The 19,754-nt window shown below is 40.5% G+C and overlaps 1 protein-coding gene across 2 annotated transcripts in view; it reads left to right on the plus strand.

Moving 5' to 3' along the window:
• Window positions 1-19,754, plus strand: part of CDON (cell adhesion associated, oncogene regulated) — a 130,268-nt gene that overhangs the window by 93,688 nt on the left and 16,826 nt on the right. For both annotated transcript variants that reach the window (XM_075564114.1, XM_075564115.1), the window contains exons 12-18: window positions 3,166-3,369; window positions 5,919-6,100; window positions 6,540-6,645; window positions 11,058-11,180; window positions 12,602-12,823; window positions 14,818-15,098; window positions 19,053-19,132. In XM_075564114.1, the coding sequence (XP_075420229.1) occupies window positions 3,166-3,369; window positions 5,919-6,100; window positions 6,540-6,645; window positions 11,058-11,180; window positions 12,602-12,823; window positions 14,818-15,098; window positions 19,053-19,132 (1,198 nt within the window). The remainder of the gene's footprint in view (window positions 1-3,165; window positions 3,370-5,918; window positions 6,101-6,539; window positions 6,646-11,057; window positions 11,181-12,601; window positions 12,824-14,817; window positions 15,099-19,052; window positions 19,133-19,754) is intronic.

The raw sequence follows: 19,754 nt of genomic DNA on the forward strand, positions 1-19,754 counted from the left end.
AAACACCAAAGGACATACTCGAGGGAGAAATCTTATCTGTGTTCAGAATGTTGGCAAGGCTTTACCTGCAAATCAGTCCTCATCACCCACCAGAAGATACACTCAGGGGAGAAATCACATGTGTGTATGGAATGCAGGCGAGGCTTTATCCGAAAATCACATCTCCCCACACGTCAGAGGACACACTCAGCTGAGAACCCTTACGAAAGCAGAGACTGTGGGCGAGGCTCCCGTTGCACTTCAGCCGATGCACTTGGAGAAGCCACGTGAATGCTAGTCGTGTGGGCATGGTTTCATCAAGAAGTCACATCTCCCACACCAGAGGACATATCAGGAGACAAGCAGCATGTGTGTAAGTGTGGGCGACATGGCGGTGGTCAAAAGTCACATGTCAGCAAACACCGATACACTCAGGTGGGAAACCTTACATGGGCAAGGATTATGGGTGATGAGTTAGCTCTGAGTCAGCTGTCATCACACATCAGAGAGTAGAGGAGGGAGACTATGGAGCCCCAGGTGTAAGGAGTGTAGGTGAAGCTCATTGGTGAAATCAAATCTTGACACCAGAGGACATAGTCAGGAGATGCCACTTTTGGTATTAAGAATGTGGGCAAGGCTTTACTCACTAACCAGATTTTCTTTCCCACCAGAAGACACACTTGGTAGAAGTCACATGTGTGTAAAATGTGTGTGGGAAAGCTTTAGCTATAAGCAAAGACTCATTAAACATCAGAATCTTGCTCCAGAGAAGCCCGTGTTTGCAGTGAATGTGTTGAGGCTTTAGCTGTAATTTGCTCCTCATAAACCAGAGGGAATGGAACAGAAGCTTTGGGTGCCAAGGGGTAGACAAGAATTAGGGACAAAGGCGCACTTCATTGTACCTCAGAGGATAGGTTTTTGTGGACAGGGAGAATGTCCATTGTTTTCCAGGTAGGTTATACTTGCTCCAGAAGACACAGGAGAAGGCTTGTGAGAACAGGATCTATGGAGGGAACTTGATTCTGTGTCCTTTTTTACCTGGCATAGGAAGACAAAACGTTGCTACCACAAATCAGGTCTTTATCTACCTCTGTGAGATCTGCCTATGCTCTGAATAGCAATAAAGGTGTCTGTAGTAACGAACTATACAAATGTTTGCATTTTGTAATCAAATGGAATAAGAAAACTAGAAGCTTTGTCTTCTAAGAATGGTTGGTGTTTTTTTCTTCATACACAAGTTCTTTCCACATTTGGTTGTCCCTTTTTTGTAATGAATTTTTTTTTCCTTTACTAAACCACACACACACACACACACATACACACACAAATAAAAAGCTCTAATACAGATCCCTCCTTCTATCTGGAGTTTTATTATTTACCATCTTTGGATCACACACGCTGGTGTACTTCTTCCGTGTGCAATTAGCTGACACCTCACTTAAATGGTTGCTTGTTTTAAGTTGCAAATGATTGGGTGATGAGTTTTACTTCATTTAAATGTAAGGAAGTTCTCCGGTTGTCTCATTTTAAAAAGGTTTTACTAACAGTTCTATCCATTCTGTTTCCATTGCTTTCTAACTCAAAAGGAATACAGTAAGTATTACTCAAGTTGTCTGTTACACACACACACACACACACACACACACACACCCTTCAGCAACTTGTGTTTAACTTGCCATAGTTTCCCTCATACAAGTATTCAGCGCCTTTCAGCCTTTCTATTTGTAGTCCACCTGTCCTCCGTCAGTTGGTCTTACTGAAGTGGCTAGAGTTGGTTCGAATGTTGGGAGCCGCCCTACCAGTATGTCCAGTATCAGCCAGATCATCCGGGGCGGACACATTTTAGTAGAGCGTCTCGGCTAAGACAGACTAAGAAGAAGAGCCTGACAATCTACTTCCAAATATGAGCCAGTGAAGCTCGTAAGCATCCCAACTAAATGTTACCCAATGTAGTGCTGGAAGAGGAGCCCTAGCTGAAGCATACCGAGGGTGGTGGTGGTGGTGCAGCAACACCGGGCAGTGCTTTGTTCTTTGGGGCAAAGGGTTGCCATGAGTCACAGTCCCCTTAATGGTCCATGACAACAACATACATATACATACATACATACATACATACATACATACATACATATATACATATATATTCTGGTTTGAAGAGGTTTTGCTTGAGGTTCAGCCAAATAATGTAATCATGACTTAATGTTCCAGTTCTGGAAACTTGATACCTCAGCATGCTAAAAGGTAGGCAGTCTGTCTGTGAATAAGCTCACATTTGCAGACTCCACAGCCGATCAAAGTCAAGCAGAATGGCAGGTGACTAAGTGGCAGTGTGATCACCATACATGCCCTCCAAACTAGCAGAACTCATCCTTACGAGGGCCAATTAGGAAGCCCACTAGAGCCACAAAATGGCCCCATCAGAAGAGGAGGTAACTCTGTGATCCACGCAGCTGAACTTACGCCCGGCAACACTAGGGCCAGGCAGTCTGCTTTGTATATTGGAACACTGCTCTCCTGTCTGAAAACTGATAGACATTAGTCCTCTGTGGTGATTTTTCTACATGTTCATGTTATTCATCAGTTTTTATATAGCATCCTTTCTGCTTTCATCCTGAGCAGCATGGTCTTCCCGTTATTACAGTATTGGTTTTAGTTCTATTTACTGCTTGCAAGATGTATTTGGGAGTAGCATTTCTAAAGCCCAGAGGTGTGTTAAGATAAGATGTAATAGTAATTGCTAATTATATGTGCATTGGCTTGGTGAATGTGTTTTACGCAGCTTGGATGAATATAGAAAAATATTTAAATGAGGTAACATAACTGTGGATATTGATTGTAAATTACACATTCAGTCAGTTTGAAATACCAACCAATGATTGCATAAACATAATTTTAGCTGTGAGCTTTCGATTTCTCTGTATTTCCTACAGTATAGCATTTTGCTTCTCTGGCAAAAGTTTGATGAAGGGCCTTTAATAAAGAGAGATCTTTAGACCTTTTGTTTATTGAAGTTAATCTTCTTTGCATTTTACAGTGAATTTCAGGCATATATAAAAGTCGAGAGAATGACGTAGTTAGCTGCTTATCACCAGAAGCATCTGCACTTAGCAACAGTCTGCCAATCTCATTAGGTATTTTTTTGCCCCGAACAGCACGAGTTATGAAAATGAATGTTTCTGTTTGTAGTGCCAGAGGCCCCCGACCGACCCACCATCTCCACAGCATCAGAAACCTCGGTATACGTCACTTGGATCCCTCGGGCAAATGGGGGTTCACCCATCACTGCCTTTAAGGTGGAGTATAAGCGGGTACGGAGCAGTGCCTGGCTCGTGGCTGCTGAAGATATCCCTCCTTCCAAGCTTTCTGTTGAAGTTCGTAGTTTAGAGCGAGGTAATTCTATCCAAATGTTTGTTTTTCTCATCAGTGCCAATTTTAGATGCATCATTTTCCAAATTCTTATATATTTTTAATTGTTGAATTAATATGTGCTTATTAAATAAAATTTGGAAAATAAAACATAAACAATAATCTATTGGGATCCATCTACCCAGAAGTCATCACCATTGTTTATATTTTGCTGCATTGCTTTCTCACCTGAATTTTCTTTTTAGTGTAAATCAGATTATGCCATATTGTTTGTTATGCTCATTCCTCTATATTATATTGTACAGGTTTTACAATATCATTTAAAGTTGTACCAAAAACTCAATTTCTAATAGCTATGTAATATACTACATATTTAACCTCTACTGCTAGGTTTCAGATTGTTTTATACAAATATATATGTGTGTGTGTGTAACAAAAAGTGATATAAATGTATGCATATATATCGCTATTTTATTTTCTGTGAAAGTTTGCACAGAAAATTGGGTTCTCATTTGACAGTTACTGTACAGAATTAGTTCCGTTTTTCACAACACGCCAGCATTCCCTTTAAATGTGTTCCGATCATTCTGTCCCAGTGCTTCAGTTTCTCGTCACCTCCCAGCCCCACTCTGCCTTCTCATCTGTGTAGAGTGCAGACACATCAGTCTGATGAGTCTATCATAACTCAATTTTAATGAAAGTTATGACCCATTTTTTCTTAATTTTAAGGATCATTGCCTTTCATTATCAGAATTTTTATAAATCTGAGCTTTGAACATCTGTGAGTGAATAGGATAACATCAATAAATTCCATGATGCAACATTGTGTATAGAACACATTACTAATGATAAAGATGATTTTAAATCCAGTTTGTTATAGCTCGGATATGCCTTTAAGTTGGAGCCTGTCTTAAGGTGTTGACTTTTGAGCTCACGTAGATTTTTTTTTTTAATACACTGCTGTCCTTCTGAGTAATAATCCTTTCTTTCCTGTGCCAATCTGTGACTTCACTAAAAAGTTATCTCGGGACTTTGGGGGTTCAAGGTTTAAAAAGCAGGAGCATGTCCGCCTGATAGACTCAGGGAGTCCTCTAGTCCCAACAGATCTAGTAAATTTGGGCTTACTAAGGATTTGAGTTCTGCTGTCTTTTTCTCTAGTCTTTCCACGCTCGTCTGTTGTGGTCCAGATCAGAAGGTTAGTAGTGGTAGCCAGGCACCAGCATCTGGTCTCAGGGTAGCTGACCTTGTGTTTTGTATGGACTGTTAACCCTATAGACTACTTTTTCCTGAAAGACGCTTGGTTCCTTCTTTCTCTTTTGCTGCTAATGAGTAGAAGATAATTGTTGCATCTGAGCTGGCTCCTTGCCAGCCTTTAAGACCTCAGATGCTAGCTACTCTTTACTGCGAGAGAGCGTCCATTGTAAGACCTATTGTGTCCATGGGCTGAATTGTCCCATGAGGTTAAGGTCCTAGGCCTTCAAATTGAGAAAACCAGTCTAGCAAGGGGTTTGGTTGTATCTAAGAAGTATCTATAAGTGTGTCCTCCATGAATATGCATGCATGTGCACACATACCTGTACATGCAGATACTGCACATCTATGAGAGGAAGTGAAAAAGTCTTGGAAATCATTATTAAATAAAAATATCAAAGTGTGAAGCTAAGCCGTTGTTTCTCAACCTTTCTAGAGCTCTGCCCCTCTGAAGGGGGTGTTTTCACCGCACTAATCCTTCCCAAAAGAATGCTGGACTCTAGGATTTATACCACATCAAAATGACGGTGCTCTTTGTGTTTGGGGAACAAAATATTCTGAAGGGGCAGTATCAAGGATACGTCGGGTAGCTGGAGTAAGGTGTCCCCCAAAGATTCTTGTAGATAATCCCTGAACCCACCCACGTATCAACTGGGACACGAGGAGCAATACTTTTGACTTATCCTATATGCCTATACACATATGTGTGTGACCGCACAATGGTTTTTGTTTGTCTGGGCTTTTTTAGTTTATTTTTGATGTTGCTCCCAAATTATGTTTGTCATATCCTTTAACAGAATGATGTCCGCTATCACTCACACATATTAACTTTGCTTCTGTTGTTTCTTTTTTTTTAATCATTTTATTGGGGGATCATACAACTCTTATCACAATCCATACATACATCCATTGTATAAAGCACATTTGTATGAAGCTTCTGTTGTTTCTTTGAAAGCAAAAATAACCTAGTTTGGAGGACAGGTAGCACAATTAATACTGTATTCGATGGTATGCCTTTAAAGTAATCTGATCAAAAGAGAAAACATGTGGCTTCTCCTTCTTATTCTCTGCCTATCCCTTGACAGTAGACATTGTTCTCTTTCATAGCATCTTTCCCACTGTATCCTAGTACAGCCTTGGAATATTGACTCCAGGACCTTGAGCAGCCACGTCCAGTTGATGGAAGTTGGCGAGTTAGGCAAGTTTAGAATGTTTTGTTAGCATAGGTAGAAATTCAAACACTATTATCAGATTTTTTGTACCTCTCCTTGTCTTCTTAGAATGTTTGAAAGTTGTGTGTTTTTTTCTTAACTCCCCGAAAGGTTCAACCTACAGATTCAGGGTCATTGCCATCAACCATTACGGTGAGAGTTTCCGGAGCTCGGCGTCTCGACCGTACCAAGTAGCTGGGTTCTCCACCCGCTTTTCCAACCGTCCGATAACTGGGCCTCACATTGCACACACAGAAGCCGTCAGTGATACTGAGATCATGTTGAAGTGGACGGTGAGTGAAACACCTTCTCCAATTAGAACATCTTCGGTTCGGGGCATGTTAAAAATAACTGTAATATCCTCCCAGCACAAAACTGTGAACAGCAAGTTTTTAAATGTTTGATTTTGGGGAATTGAAGAACACAACTATGTATCTGAAGATAAAATGATCTCTTTGGCTAGCATCCTAATGCTTCCATTTGCATAATTTACGCATTTTGAACAAATATTATTTTTTATTTTAGTGACATATGTTGCTTCATTTTTATGTTCAGCTCTCCTAGTTGCCTTTTAAAGTAGTTAACTAAATAAAAATGATTATCAATGGCGTTTTTAAAATAAAGTAGAAACACATTGTCAAAAAGACAAATCTTAATGGATGTGAGAATTATACTTATGGTCGATTTGTTTTTAACAAGCTTTTGCTTCTCTTGTTTTTTATTTGTTTTCAGTACATTCCATCCAGTAACAATAACACTCCCATTCAAGGATTTTATATCTACTATCGGCCAACAGACAGTGACAATGACAGTGATTACAAGAGGGACGTTGTTGAAGGTAAGTAAGCCCCATTGGCAGGCTGGGATCCCGGTAGAGGAGGTACAAGAATCATGAAAATTGTCAGCTCGGGTTATGATAGGATAAAAATGAAGTTTAAAAATGAAATGACATGTGCCATTTCCAATTTAATATAGATAAAATTCTATATTTTAGTTGTGGTTATGGGGAGTTAAAATAATGCAGAATAGCTATGATCTGTCAGTAGTTCATCTGAAAAAAATCTGTTTTCTATTTCGTTTCAATCCCTCAGTATAAAAATGAATTATGCTTTTTGGCTATGTTTAAGAAACAGCATGACAACCAACCAGTTTTATTGAAGCCTGTGCTTTAAAAAGCCTACACCTTGAACATGCTATTCGCATGTTGAGAGATACTGAGGAATTGGGATGCAGGTAGAGGTAAAACAGCCAGGTATTGAAGCTGTGCCTTTCTACGGCATTTAAGATAAAATGTGGAATTTGGTCGGTGGTCTCAAGGCCCCACTGGATCTTCCTGGCCTCAGCCCACACCTTCAGTTGCGTCGCATACACCTTCCCCTCTCCCACGCTGTGCTCCTCACACTGACCTGTCAGGCTCTGTGTGCACCAAGACTTTGCTTGTCTTAAGGTAAGACTCTGCTGTCTTAAGGTTAGACCTCTGCGGTTGTAAGGTTAGACCTCTGCTGTCTTAAGGTTAGACCTCTGCTGTCTTAAGGTTAGACCTCTGCGGTTGTAAGGTTAGACCTCTGCTGTCTTAAGGTTAGACCTCTGCTCTCTCATGTTTACACGGCACTCCCTCAAATAAAGCCTCCTTGGCACCCCCACTCTCATCTCCATCAGACATTTTTGTCGTAATTTCTAACTGTACTTTTCCTATTTATTTCATAGACTTTGTCATAGTTGTGTAGGTATGAAATTATTTGCTTTTAGTTTGTCTTCACTAAATATTAACTTCCTTGTGAGCAAAAGACCTTTCTCCCACTTCTGTCTCCCCACCACCACCGTGGCGAGGTGCGCAGTGTGACTTGGAGTCCTCGAAGACAACTGGAGTGACTGGGGCCGTTCAGACCAGAAACAAAAGGTGCCTGAGGGAAGCACCGTGACCCCAAACCTCCAGACTCGGCCCATCGAGCTGATTCCGACTATCATGACCTGATAGGACGGAGTAGAGGTGCCCCTTTGGGTCTCCAACACCGTAAATCGCTGTGGGAGGGACAAGCCTCCTCTTTCCCCCACTGAGAGTTTGGAACTGTTACCCATGTGCTTGGCCTGCCACACTCCAGGGCTCTTCTTCAGACATCTACAGACCATTATGTGCAAGAGGAAGTAACTCAGCTGAAAGGGGGAAAGTAACTCAGTCCAGAGGGGAAAATTGAAAGGCAATAATGTTATTTAAGAATTTTCTAACAGATACATAATGAAATAGGTTCCCCAGCAAAGTACTTGGTCCTTCATTGGGCACACGTTGAATAGAGGCTGAATGCCTATTTCTCAATCATTTCAGAGAAGGGACTCTTGCTTTGGGAGAAGATTTAACATCCCAGGGCTTTTTCCACTCCAAGCTTCCGAGTCTTCAAAGTTTTCATTGTCTCCTGGATTATGTCTGGATCCCTGGTGGGGTAGAGGTCAGGTGCCGTCAGGCCAGCAGTTTGGAACGTCCAGCTGTGTTGTTTCCACTCCCGGAAAGAGTTAGTGGTCTCGGAAATTCACAGGGGCAGTTCTACCTTGGGGTCACTATGAGTCAGCACCGACACCATAGCAGTCAATGTGGTTTGGTTTTCTATTCCGGTAAATAGTTACAATCTCAGAAACCAGCAGGGCCAGTTCTACCTTGCCCTGTAGGGTTGCTAGGAGTTGGAATCAACTCAGTGGCAGTAATTTTGTTTGTTTGTTTGTTTGTTTGTCTTGTAATTATGTCAGAAAATGGTCCTAGGCCAAGATTACTTTTGTATGACTTTTTGACCTCAGAATTTTCAGTTTTTTATAAGAAAATAAGTACTTTAGATATGCCATATCACATTGCTTAAAATGTCATAGCATTCTTTTTCATGTTCAGCCAGTGGAGTAACTTTTGCCTAATGCAATAAAATGTTCAGTTAATGTATGGTACATTGTAGATGCTCAATACATATTCGTTGAATGAAGAAATGAATCTCTTTTTGATTTTTTTTGTAGAGGCTGTTGATTTTCTTTTTTCAGTTTGAAAAAGTAGAAAAGAAATTGGTTTCTAATGTCTACATTAAACATAAAAAATTGGAAAGATGGCAGTGGCAATATTTATGCTTCTAGAAGTGAATACAGTAGCTACTTTTAGGGAAGAGCATTGACTGAAAGGGGACTTTTAGAATACCAAGAATGTTCCATTTTTAACCTAAATATTGGTCCCAGGATGTGGATACTCATTGAATTGCACAGTTATGTTCACCTATTATATAAATATAAAACCTAGCAATGTAAAAACCGCATATTAAAAATGAAATGTCATAGTGACTCTTCTGCATTTTAGTCATAGGTAGGTTTTTAGTTTAGTTCAGGGGATTAGAATTCAAGTGTCAATATTTTAATTTTAAAACATTGTAACAAAAGGTAAGCATTTATTATAAAATAGTTGTAAACAAAGCATATGCAAGTAAGCTTGACATCCATACCTGTCTTTTTCCATCTCTGCCTCCTCCCCTTACCTGCTTTTTAGTTCTACACTTAGAAATCGTCAGTGGTAAGCCATTTTAAAACAAGATTATCTCAGTTAAATGTTTGGACTTTTACGTATTTGTGACTATTGAGCATGAAATAGGAAATTATTTTAATGAAACCTTTATCTTCATTAATAGTGTTTGCAAATGTAGTTCTGCTGGATGGTTTTCAGAGAGCTTGTTTGTCAATGGAATATCCTGAGCAGTTGAATGTTTAAGTAGGCTTCACTGTGCTGTGTAATTTGCTGATCCTCTCCTTTCACGTTTATGCATTTGAAATCTTTTTTGTGGTAGCTAGAAACTATTGGTTTGTTCTCCAAAACTCCAGAACATAAGCCTTCATCCTTATGCATTCATTTTTATACGAATTTTCAGTAAAATTTCTTCCTATGAAATGATGTTTTAGATCACTTCTGTGTATTGACAAATGCTTTTAAAGTCTTTGAAGTAAAATTTGAGCTACAATTTAATTTTAAAAGAGAAGTACATCGAAAGGACACAGACCTGTCTTGGAAGGCGTCTAGCCAGAGTGCTGCTTAGGGGCTAGAATGTGAGACTCCGTCTTCCATACTTTGGACACATTGACAGGAGACCAGTCATGCAGAATGACATCGTGTTTGGGGAACTAGAGGGACAGTGAAAAGAGGAAGGCTCTCAGGAATGGACTGACACCATGACTGCAACAATGGCTCCAGAGTGATGATGGTGATGGTTTCAGCACCGGGCAGTGTTTCCTTCTGTTGCGCATAAGGTCGCTATGGGTTGGTACTGACGGTCGTGGCACCTAACAACAGTAACATGTAGTGTGTGCTGATTATTTTAGTACTCTAGGCTTAGGAATAAGTCTTTTTCCATTTCAATTCATTTTTGAAGTAAGATTTTTTTCTGGGTCTTCTGTACCTTGCTGTGAGTCAAAATCAAGTTGATGGCAATGGGTTTGTCTTGCTTTGGTGCATTTATACATAGGTTCACAGGCTTTACTTTGCAAGTCTTTCAGTGGCCTTGACCCTACAATAAATAGAATACTTCCTTATAAAATAAGAATCTGAATGTGTGAGGAGGTGGCTTGCACCTTTAAATAGCTTTATCTGTGTTGAATTAGAAAGGACCCTGATGATAAATGTCCTGCCAGCCAAGTAAATGTGTGTGTGTGTGTGTTTTGTGATGCCCTTCTATAATTAATTCTTAAATCAGTTGGTGGTACAATTGGATTTCTAAGAAACATGGAGATAGTTTGAAGAAGACTGCAAGTGCTTTAGGAGTCACTGGTCCAGCAGAAAGGCCCGTGTGCATTAAAGGTGGGCTCAAGGCCAGTAAGTAAAACTGGAGAGGGATGTATTCTGGAGGGTTCCTGTTGAAGTGTTCCAGACTAAATGAGCGCAGTGTACCACGGACATGGAATTACTCATGAGAGATGCTTTTGTGCTTTGGAGGCTCTGACTCAGAAGAAACAAGTAGGAGCAATAGCCAAAAATTTCCCTCGTAAGGTACCGTTTGCTAATCTTTTATATGGTATTGCCTTCTACTGAGAAGACTTAGATTTGCTGGGTAAAATATGAATCCAGAGGACTTGAGACTTTTTATCTCTGTGCATTAAGCTGACATGTATTTTAGAATGAAGCATCACTCTTTTTTTTAAATGAGATTGTATTGCTACCAATAAACAAATATAGTTCTAATTCAGCGTCCAACCTCATCTTGAAAATATGGTTTTGACCTTTTCTTTTTTCTTTTCTAGGTTCAAAGCAGTGGCACATGATTGGCCACCTGCAGCCAGAAACCTCCTATGATATTAAAATGCAGTGCTTCAACGAAGGCGGAGAGAGCGAGTTTAGTAATGTGATGATCTGTGAAACCAAAGGTAGGAGATGGGGAGGGGTTTTGCTTTATTCTTGGGCAGTAGGAGAATCCTAAAGTCTGGATTATTCTCTCTGACTATGTACATTTATCTAAGGAAATGCATGTCTTGGACTACTTTCTAAGTAATACATTCAGACTGCACCAACAGAAAGTGTAATGTATGGCCTTCGTGTATATCTACTTTCCAGTGAGGAAGAGCTCATTTCTTTAAAGGGCAGCCTCGTGTTTCTTGATTGTCAGCTCAGTTTCTCATAGTTGATGTGGCTGGAAAATTGAACTCCAATTTAGTATTGCTTGTTGAAGCTTTTTTTAAAAAAAATAAAGACTACTTTGCTTCTTGGAAGGTGGCATCACAAGAAGCATAGTGTAAGACAGAAGAATAATTGACCACTTCACATGTGCCAGGCTCACTTCTAAGCACTTTACATTGATTAGCTCATTTAATCATTGTTACAACCTTTGCTAGACTCATTGTTAACATCTCTATTTTCATTCAAGCAGAAACTGGTTCATTGAGGTTAACATTTTACAGCTAATGGTAATTGGAGAGGCTGGCATATAGACTTGGGCAGTATATTTCCGAAGTTGGCTTCTCAACAATTGCCTTGTTAGAGCATCGAGCGTGCTTTTGGGACAGAGAGAGAACAAGGTTCAAGTCTCTCATGCTTGACCATTTTTAAATTACTACCAAAATACCAGTGAATTAGATAGAAGCACTGCGTTTACATGGACAGTTTTCCTATCTGGAAACTTAGTGTTCGATGAGGTTGTTTGAATTATATGTGATGGTTCTCTAAATGTTCAGCTACCAACCAATAGCTCGGCAATTTTAATCCCATAGCCACCTTCGAAGCAGGTCCTGGTTATCTACTTCTTAAAGATGACAGCCATTGAAAACCTTACAGAGTACAGGTCAATTCGGACCCACAGGATTTTGCCACGAGTCTAAGTCAACTGGATGTCAATCGGCTATGGGTTATGTTTATTCTGAGTCCAAAGCCATATATTCTAATAACAATCACATGAGCATGAAATATATCATTTGAGTCTAACTTTTCACAAGATATGTCAGATGTAAACGTTTTTATACCATCCATAAGTTGAAAGCATTTATTTCAACACACATGTGAGTCTTCTATATGTCTAATCACAGCAGCTTACATTACACCAAGTGCATATGTTTCTGTACTCTTTATAATTGCTCTCAAACGTGTGGCCTAAATCTGTTCAAGATCTGAAACTTTGGCACATCATATTTTCAAACTTCTGGGCCCTCGCTGTGACTCATTGATGGTCAGACCATCGCAGTGGCAAGTGTAAACAGAGTGGCTTGCATTCTAGCCAGACCTCCTTCAGGGAGTAAGCGGTTTCCTAGGGTCTGTATTCACTCTGAAATCATGTCTCCCTTCGTATTTCCACCAGTGAAGCGCATCCCCGGAGCGTCTGAGTACCCTGTCAAAGACTTGAGTACCCCTCCGAATTTCTCAGGAAGCGGAGGCCATGCTGGTCCCGCAGCAAGCCCTGCCAGAAGCAGCAGCATGTTATACCTGATTGTTGGCTGCGTGCTGGGTGTCATGGTCCTCATTCTTCTGGCTTTCATCGCAATGTGTCTGTGGAAAAACCGCCAACAGAGTACCACACGGAGTAAGTAATTCATAGCTGTTTCCTTCTCTTTCGCAAAGGGCGGGTAGAGAAATCTCAGAAGCAACTGTGTGAGTGTCATAGTGTAAAATGCATTTGCTGTCCTTTATCCAGAGCAGATGCCTTTAAAAGCCTTCTAGTTGTAAGCCAAAGCAAGTGGAGCATCAAATTAAATTGCCCAGTAGAAACAAACAACAAACCTCCAACTAAGCAGGTCTCTAAATAAGCAGCTGACTTAGTGCTGGGAAGTTCTGGCTTTGGTGGACCACCAAAGAGGATGAGTGCTTGAAGCATGATGGAAAGGAAGACTTCTAAGTTACTACCACAGAGTGAGACTCACAATGAAGGCAGCACAGGCCTGTTTCTCTTCTTGATGAACCAGGATGCCCCGGAGTGGCATCCTCTTCCCCACAATGCATCTAGGAAGAGGTCATGCTTGATCTGTGAGAAGTGGCCCGGGTTTGAAGCTCCTCACCTCGAGCCCCACTTCCCTTCTCTTTGCTCCATTCTCTCCCCTCACCGTCCTACCTCTGCCAGCCACCTCCAGTTGTTCTAAAATAGGATGATCAAGTCGAGTCGTTAGTCTCTGGTGGGAGGAAGTTTTTTGTTTTCCCCTGTGATCCCAAAATAAAGAGATGCTTGAAAAATTCAGCAACGAAAGGAATTTCCAGCACTACTCAGCCAGTTCCAACTCTGCTCCCTTTCCATGAGCTGTTCACAGAGTAGAATGATTAGCTCTTATTGACTTGATGCCCTTCAAGAGATCGGCAGGGACAGAATGGTGGTGCTGCCAGGCTTAAAATGCATGTAATGAGGTGGTTGGGCTTTTCCTGAGTGAGTCTTAATACCATTCCTTTTGTGTTTATGCTAAATGATGAAAAACAAAGTACTTGTCTGGTTCTCTGAGCAAGGTTAATCTGATTAATTTTCTTGCGTGACCTGATTTTTATATATATAAATGAAATTTCATTCAGTTATTTATTCAGAAGAAATGTGGAGATTTTCTTCTATTTGCCTAGCAGTGTGTTGGATAACAAAGATTTAATAGCAATAAAATAAATAAACTCTACAATTCAGTGGTGACGATAGCAGGTGTGCTGACAGTGGATCACCTGTGGAAGACGTACAGTGATAGAGAAACCATAGAGAGGAGAGATGCTTAATCTAGCCTTGGCAAGCCCTAGGACCTTTGAAGGACTTAGCCACACTGGCAACAGACGCGATGCTTTCATAGTGGGTTATGCTTTGGGCTGCTAACCACAAGTGTAGCGTGAGCCCAGGAGAACGATGAGGCTCTCTGCTTCTGTAAAGACTGACAGCCTCAAGAACCCCTATACAACATGTTGGAATGCACGGGGCAGCAGTGGCCAGAGAGGGAGGCAGGAAGGAAAGGGAGAAAGGAAGCTGGGAGGACTTTTCCAAATGTATCTCTTAAGTGTACTCCTGGAAATTAGGAGTCTGACGCAGTTGCTTACACTCTTTTAAAATCTATGGAAACATAATAACTAGTCTTTTGCCTTTGGTACCCCACAGCCTCTAACTTGGCTAGACAGACCAGGGAACTGTATGAACAGCTGGTGAAGGTGCATGCACCTCTTCCATTTTACCTGAGCCTGTTGTCTGCTGCTGCTTAACGGAGCCAGTTTCAAGGGGTCTTTGGGTTGTTGTTTTGAACAACTTCGCTTCAACATCTCGATAGCTTTACTTGCACATTGATTCATTCTCTTTTTCAGTTCTGTCTCCTTGGTTGATTTCTTTTCCCATTGACAATCATAATTAACTCAGAGTTCCTAGGTAAAACCATATCGCAAAGGAAATAGCAGACAGTGATGACTTTATTCAAGCATAGCTCACAAAGAAGCTTTCATTGAGCATTTTGGGGAATATTTTAGTGTATTTCTAGCTTCGTAGAGGTTTCCGTAATAAAACCAACTTCCTCTTCAAGAAGATTGCCGTTTTCAATGATCATAACCTTTGTTTTTGTTTGCTGCTAACAGAATATGACCCTCCAGGCTATCTGTGCCAAGGATCAGATGTTAACGGGCAGATGGTGGAATACTCCACCCTGGCTGGCACCAAGCGGGTCCATGGAAATGTTCGTGGGAGCTTCATGAGCAACGGTGGTCTCAGCAACGGCTGCTCACATTTCCACCACAAAGTCTCCAGCAGCATCAATGGACGTTTGAACGGGAGCTTAAACGGGGCCCTTTACTCTGGGCACACCAGCTCCCTGGGCAGCACCCACATGGACTGTGAACGTCCTCGTCACCTAGTGAATGTAAGAGACCTTGCAGGCCTACTGCAAACCCTAAACCTGTGCCTCCACACACCACGCTACTGACGAAGCAGGGTCGGCATGCACAGCTCCTTTCTTTTAAAAAGAAACCTCAAGGGCTTACTTTCATAGAAATGCCAGGGGGTCTCCAAACAGTTCACGGAAAATAGAATGAAACAATAATGAATTTCAAAGTCGTCCTGTATCAGTAGAAACCTGTAGGTCCAAAAATAATTTTTGCACAGTTTCTGTCATCAGGTAGTAGTTGCATTTGTCAGTGTGTACATTTGGACATTTTATAGTAGTGGTCTCATACAGAGTCTGTTCTCTTGTAATTGACCATGGCTTTCTTTCCTTCTGTTTCTTTTGATGCCATGTGTTTTATTGTTCCCTATATGATGTTTGCTCTTTTATGATACTAATCCTTGTAAGACACATACAAACAATTTTGTCTTGAAAGAGATATAGCCAGAATGCTCCTTAGGGGCTGGATGGTGAGATTTAAAAAAAATAATAATTTTATTGGGGGCTCGTACAGTCTTATCACAATCCCTTCATCCATCCACTGTGTCATGCACATTTGTACATTTGTTGCCCTCAACATGCTCAAAACATTTGCTTACTACTGAGCCCTTGGCATCAGCTCCTCATTGTTTCCCCTCTGTCCCCACTCCCACCTCCCTCATGAGCCCTTGATAATTTATAAATTATTGTTTTTGTCATATCTTACACTGTCCGATGTCTCCCTTCAGATGGTGAGATTTTTGTCTCGTGTACTTTTAACATGTAGCCATGCTAGGTAAAGTGAAAGGGCAGTAAAAAGAGGAAGTGACATTGTGCAGAAGATCGTCTAATAGCGGTCGCAGCCGTGCATCAACAAAGAGCTGCCAGAAGTTCAAGCCAGATTCATTAAAGGAAGCGGAACAAGAGATATCAGCACTGACATTATGTGAATCTTGGCTGAAAGCAGAGAAGACCAGAAAGATGTTTGTCTGTGTTTTGTTGGCAACACACTGACATTCAACTATGTGAATCATAAAAACCTCTGGCTAGCATATATCGCAATGGGAATTCCAAAATATGGGATAGCTTCTACCATTAGGAATGCAGAATACTTCCTTGTGCTCATGCAGAACCTGTGTGTGGATCAAGTGGACATGGTTCAGCACCAGGGAGTGCTGCGTGGTGTAAAATCAGGGGAGGGATGCGTTGAGGCAGTCCCCTCTCGCTATGCTTATTCACTCGGGATGGCGAGCTAATAGTCAGCGAAGCTGGACTTCGTGAAGGAAAATGCAGCAACCTGCGAGAGAGGGCGGCATAATGTTGCTTAGTGAAAGTGAGGAGGGCTTGGAGCACTTCATGATGAAGATCAAGGACGGCAGCCTTCAAATTGGATAAAGCTCCATGGAAAGAAAATAAAAATTCTCACAACTGGACCAATAGGTAGCATCATGGTAAATGGAGAAAATATTGATGCTGTCCATAATTTTATCTTGCTTTCATGCATAGTCAGTGCTTATGGAGGAAGCAGTCAAGAAACCAAACAGCAAATTGTGTTGGGAGAATCTGCTCCACAAGACCTATAGTGTTGAAGGGCCAGGATGCCACTTTGAGGCCTAAGGTGTGCCTGACCCAGGTCATGGCATTTTCAGTGGCCTCGCATGCATGTGGAAGGTGGACATTGGATAAGGAAGACTGAAGAAGATTCAACGCATTTGAATTACGGTGCTGGCGGAGAAGATGAAAAGGACCAAGCACTAAAGTGCAGCCAGACTGCGCCTCAGAAGTGAGAGTGACAGAGCTTCTTGGTAGGTGCTTCGGACATCATCTGGAGAGGTCCGATCCCGGGAAAGGCCATCGTGCTTAGTAAAGTAGAAGGGCAGCAACAGTGAGAGGCCCTCCGTGCGCTGGACTGAAGCTGGTGACTGCGGACTCAAATACAGCAGTTGTGAGATGGTGCCAGAACCGGCAGGGTTCATTCTGTTGGACAAAGGGTCGCTACGAATCAAAGCTGACTTGGCAGCCCGTAATATTTTGTAGACACAAGAAAAACATTTAAGATGGTTTTACTAAAGGGATAATTGGATGATAGAGTTGAATTTTAGGAATGGGAATAAGACAACTAGTACGTTTGAGATTTCTGCTGGTTAAAGAGAGCCTCTTCCTAGAAAGTTTGACATTTTTATACTGTGTATGTATCTGTATTATTCATCAGTTGAATCGATAATTTGTTTAGTTGATAAAATTGAACACTCAGTGTAGTCTTTGACACTTGTCTTATTACTGATGACTTTATCAAAGTATTAAACTAAAGAATTTAAAGTTGTTTTCCTCTGTAACTAATAATGTTATTAAGATACTATATTTGAAAACCAAAATATTGTGATTTGTATCCTAAAGTCAGAATCTAGTGCCCTTTACATGACCTAGCTTTTTGGTGTTCTGGGAAAAAAATATTAAGTTTGCTTTGGGGCATCTTATTACCAAGCGAGGACAATGATTTCATTATTTTGTATGGAAACACATGGCTTATATTCAGACTTTCTAAACCTTTTTTGGTCACCATTCCTGGTCCAAAATACTAACACTACCCAAGAAAATTGAAGGGGAGTGAGTGGATTAAAGTTTGAAGAGCACATGCTGTTAACATAAGAAGCTAAGTAAGGCAAATGTTTGCTTTCGTATTTGAACACATGGTATATTCGTGTTTTTTTGTTTGTTTTACACAGTAAATTGCTCTTTAAATAGTAATTGTTCCATTAGGTTTGCAATTTCAGAAGTTACATCTGTGATTCTAATCCATTAGTATTCTTACTCTATTCTTCTAGGAAGGAGGATGTAGGGAAATTTTTTTAAGGTATTGATTATAAAAACCATTGGATTTTTTTTTTAGTGATTCAAATAACTCTATTAGTCTGCCAATGAGTAACTTCATTTTTTGAGTTTTCCCTCATGGACTGAATATAGCATATGGATATTCTTTCAATATTTTCATTGCTAGTTGAATCAGGCTTGCTGAGAGAAATTTTCAGTACTTCTGGTTTGCTTAGACTCTGGCCGTTGCTGAAAGATGAATGGAAAGTATTCTAAGAAAAACTATCACCTAAACAAACCTTTCCTAACCTTGAAGTCCCGCCTGGGTTTGGATGCGGCAGAACAACTCTCCCACCCTGTCAGATTCAGTTCCGCTGTTTTATTTTATTTTATTTTCATCTCAAAGCAACATTCTGACTCCGGCCATAAAGGCAGTTCGATTTTTAGGTTTGTTTTCAAAGAACTCTTGGCATTTGTGGATGTCAAGTGAACATTGTACAATGAGGTATGTGTTAATCTGGGCAGTTTTCTTCATTGCTGGGCAATTTCCTCCAAAAGCAACACCAAAATATATTACTGACCTCCAGATCATTGCTGGCTAGCAGTCAATCCCATCTGGGAAAATATAGCATGTTTTAAAAGGTGGAATAGTCGAGTGAACAGCCCTAATCGCAGTGATCACAGGAAGATGAAGATGGGTGTTCTTGTGACATCATTCAGACAAGCTCCACACCCTGTGTCCCCAACAGAACGCACATAAAATTTCTTCCATGACTACTGGGAGAGGAAGATTGAAGTCAGAGTTGATAATGTATAAAGTTCGGGTTCATTAGATTGGACGGCCTAAAGAGAAGTCACTAAATTTCATTTACTTGTGTTCTTCCAGTACCAGAAAAAAATATGGGGAAACATAATAGTAAGTTTTCTTTTTTGAAGTATGGTTTCAATATGTGCAGAGCCTTTACAGAACTCATTTGTGAACACAGGTGAATATTGGGCATAGCCTTGCTCCAGGAGCTGCGCTACCATATAGAATCCATTTAGTTATTGTTGATGTGGGTTTGGATTGGGCATTATTTGGTTACTGGGCTGAAGCACTCTGAGATTTCTCCTTTTCTTTTTCCCTGAACTTCCTTCTGACAGGGTGGTGGAATGTACAAAGCAGTACCTCAGACGGACCCATTGGAGTGCATTAACTGTCGAAACTGTTGGAACAACAATAGGTACGTTAACATAAATCTGCACAAGTTGATGGGAATACTTTCCCCTAAGATATACAGCCCTGCGTTTGCTATCTTAAGTTTAATATCGTCACTATATAGTTTTTGCCACTGTTTCATAATCTTTATGTTTCATAATCTTTATCTTGCTGCGCCCGTTTCATTGGATGTCTACTGCTGTCAGCATTAAGCACATCACCTGTCACAGAGACACATTTTAATAGGTTTAATGTTTTTGGAATTTTAAAATTAATGTCACTCTCTGTGTGTAAATTTTATCTTTTCTCAATAATTTTCTACCTTAAGTTACAGAATATTGGAAGGATGAATAAGGCATATTTGGATGGTAGGAAGAAGAAAACGCTGTATGTGTAGTAATGTTTCATTGTTCCATAATTGAACTTTACTAACCAGAAAGGCTTTAATTTTCAAAATCTTGATTTCTTCCCATGTTGTCTTTTTAAAAAATAATTTGGATTCACGGTATTTCGAACAAGGTAGAAGTATACAGAGTGACACATGCATTTACATTTTTATAATAGTAAGAAAGTTTTTAGATGCTTTACATATGCTAATTCCAAAGGATTATCGGATCTTTTGCTTTATCAAAGTTGTATATGCCAGA

This window comes from Tenrec ecaudatus, chromosome 12 (assembly GCF_050624435.1).
Source record: "Tenrec ecaudatus isolate mTenEca1 chromosome 12, mTenEca1.hap1, whole genome shotgun sequence".
Taxonomy (NCBI): domain Eukaryota; kingdom Metazoa; phylum Chordata; class Mammalia; order Afrosoricida; family Tenrecidae; genus Tenrec; species Tenrec ecaudatus.